This window comes from Filicampus tigris, chromosome 21 (genome assembly GCF_054856515.1).
Source record: "Filicampus tigris isolate MCC_2025a chromosome 21, RoL_Ftig_1.0, whole genome shotgun sequence".
In the NCBI taxonomy this organism is placed as follows: domain Eukaryota; kingdom Metazoa; phylum Chordata; class Actinopteri; order Syngnathiformes; family Syngnathidae; genus Filicampus; species Filicampus tigris.
In genome coordinates, this window is record NC_141237.1 from 10,977,059 (window position 1) to 10,991,304 (window position 14,246).

The window sequence follows — 14,246 nt, forward strand, 5'->3', positions numbered from 1 at the left end:
TTTTAGTCAAACAGAACAATTGCTTTAATTGATTTCAGTGAATGCTTATGGAATGCGGATTGTATTATCATTAAATGTTAAGAACAATATTTTTTTAGAGGGCATGATGCCACTGAATTTTCACAAACCACAGACGGCACCAATCACATTCACGCAATCACATACACACACGCAATTCTCGAACAAATAGAAGTGTATTGCCTGGGCCTGCTTTTCTTGTTCATGAAGTTGGTTGAATGCATTTGGGCACCTATGTTCTCAGTCGTCAAATATCCGAAATCTTGAAGCCCACCAAAAAATACAATTTTCAGTCTCTCTTGCCTTAGTTAATTTAGTTCATTTAACGTTGAACAAACGTGAAGTGTCTTCCTTTCTCACCGTATCGGGGAGCCAGAAAAAAAGGAGATATTTGAAACATTACTATGTCCTTCGGGCTCACTGTCAGATTATTTGGATGATTAAAAAATGCTTTTGGCAAGTTGTCAAAAGCAGCTAGAGAGCGTTCACAAGCAAAGACAAAAAAAATGCTGAAGTCTGGCATTGTCCTCATTCTGATAACCGTTCATACAATTTGAAAAAAAAAAGTCTCCCAGCATGCACTGCAGTATCCACTTAACTCATTTGTGTTTAAAAGGAAGCCACCAGGGCCAAAATCAGACTTAATGGTGATGCTTCCACCATTCTCGCTTTCTGCAGTTATGCCATATTAGAAACAAAATCGCCCGGGATAAGCTGATAGGATGTTTTTTCCAAACTTAGAATTTATACACACATCGCCAAAATAACGCGTGAGAGCAAGAATATAGAAGTCCGCGTGAGAAACAACACGACAAAGGTACACGTGATGATGGCCGTCAGCCTCCTGAGAAGGGCAACGCTGCAACTTCGAAGCACATCCACACACATGCACACAAGTTTAAAAAAAAGAAAAAAAAAAAAAGAAAAAGGGGCAGCGCAAGCATTGAACGGAGACAATCGCAAGGATGAATATGACTCAATCACCATCTCAAATGTGAACACAGCTTGTTTTAGTTAAGTGTTTTTAGTCAACACCGTCATTCAAATGGATTTACAATTCAAAGCCAAGTCTAAACACACAGACAACCGGGAAGGCTGGGGGGGGGGGGGGGGGGGGGAGACACAGGGCTGTAATACATGGCAAAGTAAACAACCTATTATCAAAATAACATTTGACATTTATTTAAAAAAAGATTACAAAGTATAAAATTAAATAATTTCCGGAGTATAAAGGCACACATCTTGCACAGTGTAACAATGAAAACAGTTAAAGTGGGGTATTATGACATTGAACAGCTCACACATCAAAAGTGTCGGGACACAAAAATAACCTGAACAGACAACATTGACTAGAGAGAAAAGGAAACTTAGTCCTGTGACATGCAATTTTTTTTTTTTTAATGACTGTTTTTTTTAAGCACATCAGAGTAAGCATTTCAGAAATTCAAGCATAATTATTCTTCATTTACCACAGCACCGTCATTCATCCCCATGGGTGACTCATTTTTAATTTTTTTTTATTTATTTTTTTTTTAAATACAACTATTCATGACTAAAATCCAATGTAAAAATATAAATGTGAATATAATCTGATATCTACACAAACATATTGTGATGGAAACTTTTTGCACGGGTTAAAATAGGTCAAAGAGGACGACGTTACTTGCTTTAGTTATAGAGAAGTTACGACACGTCACGCGCACAACCACTTTTCTCACTTAAACACACACACGTAAATTGCATTTCCCTTCTTAAGACCGCGTCAAATAATTGGGGTTGTTGTTCGTAACATTTGGTTCCTTTCCTTGTGTGCAAAATATACAAAAACATGCTCCTGCATCATCTCCCCAAAACACTTTCCAGGGAAGTCATCAGCCAAGGTTCAAGAGAAACATGATCACTACCACAAACGTGAGGGGCCGCAACTTTTGACACTCAAAAGTAAAAGTTCATCTTGCCTTTTTATTAAGATGTTCTGTAAACAAAATGCGGAATATATTGCGGTCGTATTTTTCCTCTGGATGCAGTTCATGTAAAGCTGCCGTGTGGGGGGGACGATATATTTTGAGATCAAGATTTGATTATTATTGTCATCCCCAACAAACGTAGAGAAAGAAAAATATCTGCAGGTGGTGATTAAAAGAGTAAAAATGAGATTTATGCTCCACAATGAGAAAGTGGAAACGTGAGGTGGGGGCCATCTTAAAGACGATTGTGGTGTCTTTTCTTTTGTTGCATAAAACCAGCAAGTGGAAGCATCGCTGGGCAATGATCATTAAGCCTCCTTGAAAAAAGTTGCCGACTTTGAAATGATGCTTGTTTTTCTGCTCCTGCAAGTGGGAGGCAGCAATGTGGTTCACACTGAATGATCACGGCAGGACAATTTGTGTTTTCCACCTTGTCCCAATCTAATACTTTTCTGGTTGCGCTCCAAACGGAGCTTGAGCTCAGTCCCTGCAGCTTTTCCACACATGATTCACAGGATTCCTCTTAGTTGCAACAAAAGTAATAAAAAAAAAAATTAAAAAAAAAAAGGTCAAATGTTTTGTCATGGACTGTAACAACAAAAAAGTGCAATCATTCTATTTTTCTTTTTTTTCTCCACATAAGGTGCTGATGGCAAGAGCCCGTTCACGGCTGCTGTTGACTCCCGAAAAGACACGCTTACTCGAGAAGTGGCTTTTTACGACGTCGGCACCTGCGTCATTCAATCCCTGTCCGCGGCGTGTTCGCGACGCTTCCCTCAGTCGCGCTTAGTCCGTCCGCATCGCAGCGAAAAATGACAGAAGGGGGATGGGGAGAAGCGCTGTAACCACATATGGAGGAGCGCGCAGTACGAGGACATCAAGTGACTAAACGCTTTGGAAGGGAAAGGGGGGGGGGGGGAAGCTGGGGTGTCTTTCGGCTGCTTTTGCTGAACGCCTACTGGAAGACTTGTTTCCTACTCTCTCATGTGCAGCAGAACACTTCACATCATGCAAACTCCCCCCGCCCAACATCACATAAGGGCGAGCCTGACACAAACACAAAAATGATAAGCAGTACGAGGCAATTTAAAAGCCACATTTCCACCCAAAAAACGAGACAAAGGACTAATTACACATTAAAAAAAAAAAACACTTGCTTTTGACAACTGCCTCATCCTAAAAAAACTCACGCGAAACTCAAGGAGAGGTTGAATGTAAACGAACAATGTTTTAGCTGCTGCAGGGAGGAAAATGGGGAAGGGGGAGTCCTACAAAGAGAACACAGCACCTTCATTCTCTCCGTCGCAGCACCCCCCCCCTCCCCACCCGATAACCCCGCCCCCCGAGCCTAAGCACCTCCCGGTGCTCGTGGGGGCTATGATAGGATAGTGGTGATGAAATCATGAAACCTCTTGGAGTACTGCTCAGGGTTGACTGTTGAGATTTCGGCTCCAGCCTGCAGAAGAAAAAAAAAATGATGCGTCGTTGTACATTCATGAACTTCACTTTGGATTGGATTTCGCTTGTTAACCGTTCTTTTGCATTTCCACGACACTTTTCTGAAGTTTATATTGTTTTGAATCACATTTGACAGCAACGACAAAAAAAAAAAAAAAGCTTCTTACTCCATGTTTGACCGTCTTTGCGGCGTGGGCGGCCTTCTTCTTGGCATCATAATGTTGCAGGATGTCAATGATGGCCATGAAGTAAACTTCTTTCCTGGGAGCACCTGCAGCATAAAATCAAGTGACCATGAGCACATGTCCACCAGGGGGAGCTCGAACTCAGGCGAGCAGCACACTAGGACTCACTTTCGCTGCTTTTGATGGCATAGACGTCAATGGTGGGATCAAACTCTCCAGGGGACAGGGGCTTAGTGCTGTCCAGGGTGTTGCTAGGACTGTCAGGCGGGGTTCCGATGGCCCCTCCGTCGCTCTCGCCGCCCTCCTCCTCGGCTTCATTGTCCTCGCTTTCCACCTCTTCCTGCTCTGCTCGTTCCACATCGTGGATCCCCACCAGCAGACTGTAGTCCATGAGCTTCAGCTGTGCCAGGAACTAAGGATGGTAAAAAGGGGCTCATCTCATTTCATCTCATGTATCAACAGTTAAGCATTAAAACAAGTTCCTGGTTTGCTGACAAACTGTATGTGGAAGACGTACCTCTACATCTTTCCGAAGCTTCTCCAAGAACATTTTCTTGTTCTCATCGTTGATACAGATCTTCTGGCCGTCGTTGATGAAGTCATTGTCCTTATAGGTAGGCAGCTCCTTAGCCTAGCCATTAGCATGGGAGATTAGTGGTCACAGTGATAACAATCACAATCAGGCAGTGGAGAGAACTGGTCAAAAACATGCCAGAATGCTGGTGCTATGCAAAGTGTCTCTTATTGCATTTGCAAGTGACACAGATAGAAGGTAATCCAATTACACAAGATGCTATGATAGAGCAACGGTTTTACTTCTACTTGGTAATAATTGATTTAAAAGGACATGTATTAACTTCAACTAAATTACGAACTTTAACACCAGCATCAGTATTACTGTTCTGTTTTCTGCAGTGTATGAAAAACAGCAGTCTATAGAATAGCACAGATTTCATTCCATAATTTACTTGGGTATTTCAAAATGTACATTTGTCTTTGGATGATGTCATGAAGGAATTCAAAATCGTATCTTCTGCATGTTGAAACACCCAGTAGCAGTATAAGTGAGGCTTTTGAATCAGTAGTTTGTGAGTAGGGATGTAACCATTCACTCATGCTCCGATTCAATTTTCGATTTTCAGTTCCCCATTTTCCCCCCAAAAATTCTACCATGCTCGTCGTCTCTGTGCACTAGTGTGGTTCTGCAGCCATCCGCAAACGCAATACGCAATGTTTGGCGCAAGTGCATACTTTGATATTCACATTCAAAATGTGCTATGGAATCTGGAACGAAAAAACATTTCAAGACATAATTTTCCTTTATGAATTCAATCGACTCGATTTTCAAATCATCGAATCGATTAATCGATTCGGCCCGATTAATCGATTTAAAATCTACTTTCGATGAATCGTTACATCCCTATTTGTGAGAAAAGCCTGACTGTCCAGATAACAAGCACAGGCGGATTGTCCAAACCAAGCTCTTTAAGCCACAAGCTAAATCTATCGTGTAATAGAGTGCATGCGGCATGCGCATTGGAATGTACAGACCCATCTGATGCAATATTCACGTGATCAGATTTTCCTTCATTCTTTTCCTTTTAAAACAAATGTAATTTGCCATACAGTTATTGCTTTATGTTTGAATGTTTTTGAAGCATCTGGTAGATCCATACAGTTTTGCATCATAAACTCAAAGCCAAGAAACGCCTTTGCCGACAGTGGGCTGGATCAGTATTGACAGTTGGTTTTAAATATAATTCTGAAAATCGGCATTTCAGATAAATAACCACTATTTAAGTTCCTGAAGATTGGGGAAATGTTATTGAAAATCAGGATTTGGAGCAGCCTGTGGAAGGAAGAGGTGTTCAGCGAGAATGGGGCCGAATGTTTAGGATAAAGAGAGCAGGAAAATGAGGTAACAAGAGGGTGTCAGCAGCAGTTTGGCTACTACAGCGTTTCTATGGCAGCAGAAGAAGAGCAGCAACACATAACTTTGAAGCAGACTTCGTGGCAGTAGAAAGAGCTCAGACATTACACACATACATACACACAATCATAGACTACACCTTTACAAAGAACATCAGAGAAAACATCTAAAAAAAATAGGACAACTGAACACATATATACAGACATGGACCTTATATAAGCAAAAAACTGGCTGGGTAGTTGGCTATCAATCGTTTTTTGGCTTTCTAGCACATTTTCATTGCGTCTCAAATTAATCTGAAGTATGATGCTAAAATGTCAGCTGGAGCAAATAATGTTTGTAGTACAGACCCTCAAGTGGCAGGAAGAAAAGTTTAAAATACATTTAAAAAAAACTTTGGAGAAGAGCTCGGACTCACACCCAAAATCCGCGTTCGCTATTCGTTTTGAAAATTACCAACAAATCCCAATGAACTCGAACAGGTTAATAATTGTACTTTTGCCGAAAAAAAATTTCACTGTCCTCCCGAGCCCACAAAAGAAAAATACTGTATATAATTTAGCGCATTTACAAAGCGATCAACATACGTTTACAAAGTCATATTCACTCATCTCATTCAAACGTACGGAATTGTAGCCTGCACTGATGCGTCGATGCAGCGTATCAACCCATGGAAAGCTTTTCCTTTTTAGTTTAAAATAACTTATTTGAACCTCCGGGATCCCACGCCGTGACCGAACCCAAGATGTTTTGTTCTGTTTGGTCCCATTTTAAACCCATCCCCGTTGTGTTGTCCTAGCCTCATCCTAGCTCGCGCTAAGCTACTTTTTCTCTCAGGCCCGGCGTCTTGCAAATTCCTTTTTTGGTTTGCTGCGAGGACGGCATGAGAGGCCAACGGCAAAGTAACAAGACTGCCTAGCAGGGCTTTATTGACTGACTATTTAACTGTTGAACGTATTAGCCGGCCAAATATTCCCATACACACGCTAATACTTCCTGGGGTCCGCTTGAATATAGCGTAGCTTCCACGCTCCCCACGTCGATTCATCACACATACGGAAACGTGAGTGCCATCCAAACATTCCTATATGATGACAGTATGACTGGAATTCGAAAATTCACATTCTCCGTTCGTTTTCAATGGCTAATTCGTAACTCAATTTGAGTCCCCACCGATTCGTGCACAGCCCTACTTAGCATATAAACATCATTCCGTGGTAAAAATCCAAATACCTTGTGCCATACGGACTCGGATATTTTTCTTACTAATAACGGGGTGACATCTTTTTATTACTTGCATGCCTTCAAGTTTTTTTTTTTTTTTGTGATGACAGCTTGACGTTGGAACAGATTTCCCTTTTCAATTATTTCCCATAGGCAATGGATTGGCACTTCGGACATTCCACTATATTGATCGACAGTTCATACAAACTGAGCATGAAAAAAATAATCACCCGCTTGCTGACAAAGCGGCACATCCAAAACCATTTTGCTGAACTGGCTGTACAGAATCTGTGATAAACAGTGCTGTAAATCGCGAGGAGGTAGAGGACATACAGTATACAAACTGGAGTTATATTGGTCAGACGAGCAGCACACGCTGTACTTAGAAGAAAAAAAAAAATTGTCCAATCCGACTGATCTTTTGGATATCCTTTTAACTACATTACTGAAGGCAGCTGCTTGTCCAGTGCCAATTCCAACCCCCCCCTTCCACCCCCCCTGAAAAATAAAGTGGTTTGCCAACAGAGTCAGTACATCTCATCAGTGGCCAAATACTTTTAAGGCACATTCTCTTCATCCTAGCGTCGTCTCTATGACTCTCCAAGTCAGACACAGCGATGCATTTGTTTTGCGAGGAAAAGAACAACAACAAAACTTTCCTGTACTATAGTCGATACTTTACAGTATTTCATTGAATTTACTCATGACCTCCCGCGCACTACTCAAACGTTTTCCTCTTTTCTATTCCAAGTGTCATTGATTGATTTCGGTGAGAAATAAAAAAAAAAAAAAAAAAAAAAAAAAAAAAAAAAAAAAAAAAAATAGAGAGTTTACAATGTGTGACATTTAAGAAAAAAACAAACAGTACTTCCTGCAGAAGAAAGGAAACTCGGTCGGAAGATTGGTTAGATAGATCATGCCTGGTATATGAGCCCTGGTTGTCTTACATCTCTTACGTGTTTCATGGCGCAGTAAAAGCGCGTCGCGATCCGCAGTGTTTGCAGCCTTTGCTGAACGTTACCAGATTTGGGCCGCAGGGGCACATCCTCTGGTGGGGGCGGCTGCTAGAAAAAGGGGGAGCGAGGAAGGGGGGCGGTCGGGGTAGAGGAAAGGAGAGAAGAAAGGAGAGAGGAAGGGAGGAAGGGAAGTTGGAAGTAAAGGCAAAGTATTTAAAATGTAAAAGAACACTTTGGTTAAAAAAAAAAAAAAAAAAAAATCGGAAGAGGGTTGGCGAGGCCATGATGTGGAAAATGATTTTGGCCAGTTGAAACGTTTGGACTGGTGAGCTGGCTCGGATTGCATCAAATTCTATTGATCTCGATGTTTCTCGACTAACTTCAACTTTGTTCCTCCACCGAATGTGTTGCAAGTCTGCATTACTTTGCTCTACTGTATTCGCGTGACCTTTGTTGAAAAATGTCCTTTCGACAGCTGAACGAGAAAGGAGACAGGGTGGCAGGGCTCCTCTAAGGAGACTTGGAATCAAAACTAAGTAGAGCAAGGAAATAAATAGAAACTCTTCGGGAGCGGGGTTACATTTACGGCTGTGCAATTAAGCCTTGTAGATGTCCGTCCACTATCAAAGACAGTCCAGACAATCGTGTGTGTGTGTGACTCATAACATCAGTCACTGCCAATGTGAAACAAGGGCCGACATCCAGAAAGCTGTTCCAAATATAAAACATTGTTTTAATTCCAAGTGATTAATGACACTGGCAGAATGCTAAAACGACACATTTTACCTATCCCCGTCTTTCCTAAATCATGGATCGCTTCGGCAAAAACTCCCGATAGATGTGACACATGGGTTGGAAAACAACAACAATGTGGAACAGAATGGGGCTTGTGTTCACACTTGATGTGTTAGATAGAACGTAAGTCTAAAAAGATGCAGAAGAACTTTATATACCATGCAGGTGCATGCATGAAAGGCAGACAGTCATGCAGTCAGAAAAGAACCCCGCCATGCTTGTTTGTATGAGTCTTTGAAGCCATTTTGGCGCACACGCCGCACCTTCGAAAACACCACCGTTCATCTTTCACCTGCAGCACGCTCACAATCGCAACAGTTTAGGGGTCCGCACTTGAAAGCCTCTCGGAACACACAATCACCGAACGTTAACACTGTCACACACGGTCAAAAGTGCGTTCGCGTGATAACCGCCCCAAAATATTTGTTCTCCTATTGTTTTTAAAGTATTAAAAGTCTTCGAAGATTGTGTAACTAGATACTAGATGACCACAAGGTACCACACTCTTGTCGTGTGGAAACTCCAGTTTGAAACAATTTTTATATCACGCTGCTGCGGCCTTCACGGTTAGAAACACACAAATTGTGACGAATCAAACTGTATTCGGTGTTTCCCCCTCCCACACAAAAACACTGCAGCAGCAGCGGCAAAAAACAATACACTATATCCTTCACCTGGGTGGACAGGCAGCCTTTTATTATGGCTTGAAGTGGTCCGAGTGGGAGTGAGCACGATAATCCAAGTGGCAATTAGCGTATAAGTAGATTACATTAAAAGGTAAAACAAATCATAAATTCCCCACGGAGCTGCGGGGTTGTGTTGTCCTCGGTGAGTTCAGCATTAATTGTGGTCGAAAAATGTTGACTCATTAGTTTAAACGCCAAAATTGAATTTTGTCTAAGACTGACGAGGCTAAATTTAGCTCAGGGAGTCCCCGAGGTCTGACACACTTCACTGGACCTCAACCGCCATCCATGGCGCACGGCAATTAAGCCGCCATAAACCCAAAATGGAAAGTTTGAACCCTTGAGTCAGAAAAGGTGGTTCTCATATATACACAGCCTTTACCGGAAAACGGCCCTTACTAGGATTTGAACTTAGCGAACACTGTTGGTAGATAACTGCTGCAGCATTATATGTATTTTAACAAGTAATACTAAATAACTGTGGAAAGATACGGCAAGGATGTTTTATTCAAGAGGGCTTCAAAGTGGTCTGATTACAGATAATACAAAAAGTGTCAAAAAACAAAAATATTTTTACATGCACAACATGGAGGGAACAGCTATATTGCATACCTGTCAATCCCGGGCTGTGCTGAATCCTACAAAAATTGTAATTTGCCCGCATATAATCTTACACAGTTTTTAATCGCTCAGCTGGAGAGGTGGGGGAAACGGAACGGACATTTCTATATAGAATCTCACACAGTGTCTATCGCTCAACGGGGGGGTGGGGGGTGGTTGGGGGGGGGGGGGGGGGCGACGACGACGACGCTGTGCTTGTGAAAGTCGACCGAAGTTTGTAGTCGGAATCGCTAATGGGACGCTCCGTATTACAGCCGAAATGGGCAAGACGAGTTTTTATTTATTTTTTTTCCCCCCGTACAAAAAATTGTTATACGGCATACACAATTTGAAATGATCAAAAAAACGTATAAAATACGGGGAAATCGTATAAGTTGACAGGTATGATATTGCAACCTATCACTAAGTTCTAAGAAGTTCTAAGGCAGGAGCGCCCACACTTTCTCAACATGTGAGCTACTTATAAAATAAGTCCAAATCTATCAACTTTATTTATTTAAAAATACACTTAGAATTCTTTTTATGTACAATATATAGGTACTGCATGAACCCGCATTTCACAATTCAACTACTGTACCTTTTTTTTTGTCCTTACTTGACTCTGACGACTTGCAGTGAATGGAATCAGCCAGGGATGGAGTCCGGACACGAGCTACTGATAGCGAGCCGTGCAGACACTTCCCAGTGTACATCAGTCATGTTGGAACGGTACTTGGACGGTACTTAATGTTTTTAAAGGACCAACACTCCTTTTGTGATCAACCGGTAACTCACGATCGACGCAACGGGCACCCCTGTTCTAAGGCTATGGTCACAACCCCGCATGCGTGCCACTTCACGGATCCGTCGTTCACATTAGAGGTCACATTTGTTTTTGTAATGTGTACAAGTACATAAAAATAGCGGATATAACCAAAAATTCTGAGTTGAGTGTTGAAATTCCTTTACGCATGTTTGTTCAACATTTTTTCAGATTTGCATAATGTTGAAGTTTTTTGTTATTGTTCATTTTTGACAATTTGCATCTTTGTAGTAAAATTCTAACAAAGTTCAGGGAGCTCCCAGGGTCGTCAGCATGTCTTCAAAAGTTACATGAAAACTTAAACAATTGCTCCCTGTAGTTTTTCGACAGTAAATAAAGTTCTTCAAAATTTCAAAATGACGGAAATGTCACAATTTCACTTATCTTTGTTTCGATTTCAAACAAAACCAAAAGGTGTAGAGTGTTCCCGGGGTCAGTAGAATCTCTTCTAAAGTTAACTGGAAAATTTAAACAAATAGTTCCTTGAAGTTAACAGTTTTAAGTTGATTTATTATCGGCCAAAAGGCCGATACCGATATTCATCAAAATGGCCGATAATCGGTCTATCCCTACTCTGGAACAAAGGAAAAAGGTGACACGGTCAAAAAGCACTTGCAGCACAACCCGGTAAGAATCTTTGGGGAAAGACCTCCAACCCATTTTCCCCTTGTTAACACCAACACTTTTCGAAACATTTATACAACTCAACAAAATTTATGCGGCCACATTGCCAAAGCTTACCAGAAACAAGCCACTGCAAAAGTGTGAAATAAAGGGACAACTTTTGTCACGGTTCATGTATTTGCATGTTCCAACAAATCTCCGTCGGGAGTGGGATTACACAGATATATGGTCAGCAATTTTCTTCCCAGTGCTGCTGAGTGGACAGGCCTTACAAAAGAGTTTAGAATTCTGAATGCTGTTTTCTTCATTCACAAGGTCAAAGCACTGTGGCACAAGTATTGTTCATTAGCGAAGATTTGAAATGAGCAACTCTCCCCCCCCACACCAAAAAAAAAAAAACCCCAAACCCAAAACTGTTAAAAGTCTGCCACAAAAAACATTCACCCACCAAAGCAACATTATCACATTATATATACATATATTACTATTCTAAATAGCACTGAATAAGGTACACGCACGCACACGCGCAAATCTTTCACACACAAACAGCAAGCAGGGGGAGTAATGGAGTAGCAGAAGCAAGGTTAGAGAAGGTTCAAGCAAACTAAGGAACACACATAGCATGCAGGGGACAAGACGGGCATGGGGCAATGGAATAGGTGCTAACTAAGGGAATGATTATTTATGTATGACTGTCAGCGTCACCGAAAGGAAACCTCACAATTTGGAAATCGTTTGACTGATGGCAGTTCGATTGAAATTGCCGAAAGCTGTGTTGGGCACTAAAATCGATGGAATTTCAGATTCTTCGCTTCTTCTGCAATTGACCCAATGTCTTTTAAAACAGAGAATTTTGCTACACAGAATTAGCGTTTCGATAAGATACACAATTCTTCTTTGATGAAGACATATGAAAGCTAACTAACAGTCCTTACCAAGATAATAAGGACATACACTGTATTGTGCGTGGGTCAGAGTGGATTGATGAATTTGTAGCAAACTTGGACATGATTACAAAAAATAGACACGTTAGCATGCCGGCAACTTTATCCATTTTTGGAGTGTTAAATGATTTTAGCATTACGTTTGTCAAAATGCTGTTAATTAAATACAGTAAATGGGTAAACTGCCCTGAATAATGTTTAAATGAGAAGTGTGAATTAGCCAACCCAAATTTGACAGACCACCGTACCTTCTCCTTGTCACTGGCCTCTCGTGCCACGGTGGAACCCTGGAAGCAAATAAAAATAATAATGCTATCATGTTACTGGCATCACTGCAGTGTATTATTTTTTTACCCCCCTTTGTACCTTGAGATCATATTTTTTGAAGACAGAAAGGCGGTGCGAGAAGACGTTGCGTGTAACAATCATATAAGTCGCGTCCCCGTCAACGGTGAGCCGGTACATCCCCAAAAATTGAGGCAGCAGCGTGTTGCCATGGCACTCCACAATAAACTGGGGAAAAAAACAAACATTGTAGGATAATGAAACCAAGGCAAATCATTTTGCAATGTTATTACTACGCCTATGTCACCTGATGGTACTTCTTTAAAATGTTGTGCATTTCCGCAACATCTTCACTGCTGATGGTCTTGATGACATAGCGCTTGTCATATGAGGTATGGAAACGGGCCCCACTTCGTCCCTGGGCCTCACTGTTCAAGGGAGCACTACGAGTCAGGGAGTTCTGAAAGGAAGGAAAAAAACAATTCATCATATTTGTCAAGAGGTACAGTCAAAGAATAAGGTTTTTTGGTTCAGACATTGGTTATTCCTTTTGATGGAAAAATGTGCACTAACATAAATGGGGGTGGAGGAAAAAAAATGCCATCTGTGTAATATTGCAGTTTTTCTAAGATTTGTATTGTTACTGACATCCATCTTCTACCCCCCAGCCCAAATGTAAAACTGCAGGATGTGTTGACAGAGACAAAAGGACAGCAACGATAATTGTCAGTTCCTCTGTAGACCAAAAAAAAAAAAAAAAAGGCTCAACTTAACCTCTTTTCATAGTACAACCACATGCAAATGCGTAATTTTGAAAATGTCCTTTATGTTTCAGTGAAAATTGTAGTCCAGTGTTTTAAACAAAAAAAATGTTAAATGTTCACTATGATAGCAAATGAAAAGACATCACTACTTTTTTTTTTTCTTCTAAAGGGGTTTTGTTCATTTAAACCTAAAACGCTAATTTAAAAGCGCTAAATACTGTGCATGACCTTGATTACCGTAGCACTATTTTTTTTTTTTTTTTGGTACTATTTTTGCTGCTTATTCAAGAAGTCCATATAATCATGTGGGGTTCTGACCCCACACACTGTGCCTGACCAAACTTTTACACAGACACAAGCAGCTGCTGTCCAGACTTTGGAAAAGCCTCAAAGTAACATGATCCCATCATCCTGTCTCCGTGCCTCATTCTTCAAGAATTCATGATGTCCTATGCCCTTGGTTACCTCTACCCCCCTTCAAGCTCTTAGCATCTTTTGCTAACCTCTGAGGCGCATGCACTAACATGTGCTTCGCGGGACCTAAAATAGATTGCTTCTTAAAATGCATGAAAAGACTGACACATAATTCAGTTGCACCGAATCGAGATCTTAGAATGGGTTTGCGGTAAGAAAAAAAGCCGTATTGCGGCTGATTTTAACAATTGGTTGTAATGAGGGCTATAATCATACCAAAAAAAAAAAAAAAGACAAACACAAAAATGTGAAAATCAAACGGGCAGTTAGGTTAGAGCGTCAATTGGTGAAGTAATTCTCTGCCGCTAATGTCATGACATTCTTTTGCACTTGCTAGCATCTTTAACACTCCCAATACAGCACGTTAAACACTAATATAAACATATAAGACGGACAGCTGCACTGAGCTGGGACACAATGACCTCCAAGCTCTGCTAACTCACTGCAAGAGCAGTGGGGCTTGTCTTGGACACGGAGAGAGTGAGGGGACAATAAAGAAAGCTCAGAAGTGGG

At 41.2% G+C, this 14,246-nt stretch overlaps 1 protein-coding gene across 5 annotated transcripts in view; it reads right to left on the reverse strand.

The window, feature by feature from the left end:
* The window catches only part of pip4k2aa (phosphatidylinositol-5-phosphate 4-kinase, type II, alpha a), a 22,593-nt gene continuing 8,347 nt past the window's right edge, over window positions 1–14,246 (reverse strand). Inside the window, exons 4-11 of one of the 5 annotated variants that reach the window (XM_086021196.1) lie at window positions 12,803–12,955; window positions 12,577–12,723; window positions 12,459–12,497; window positions 7,739–7,843; window positions 4,146–4,259; window positions 3,797–4,040; window positions 3,611–3,714; window positions 1–3,441 (exon numbers count right to left, since the gene is read on the reverse strand). In XM_086021196.1, the coding sequence (XP_085877322.1) occupies window positions 3,361–3,441; window positions 3,611–3,714; window positions 3,797–4,040; window positions 4,146–4,259; window positions 7,739–7,843; window positions 12,459–12,497; window positions 12,577–12,723; window positions 12,803–12,955 (987 nt within the window). In that variant the 3' untranslated portion in view covers window positions 1–3,360. Of the gene's footprint in view, window positions 3,442–3,610; window positions 3,715–3,796; window positions 4,041–4,145; window positions 4,260–7,729; window positions 7,847–12,458; window positions 12,498–12,576; window positions 12,724–12,802; window positions 12,956–14,246 lie in introns of all 5 variants that reach the window. The other 4 variants (XM_086021194.1, XM_086021195.1, XM_086021193.1 and 1 more) reach the window with 4 other exon arrangements.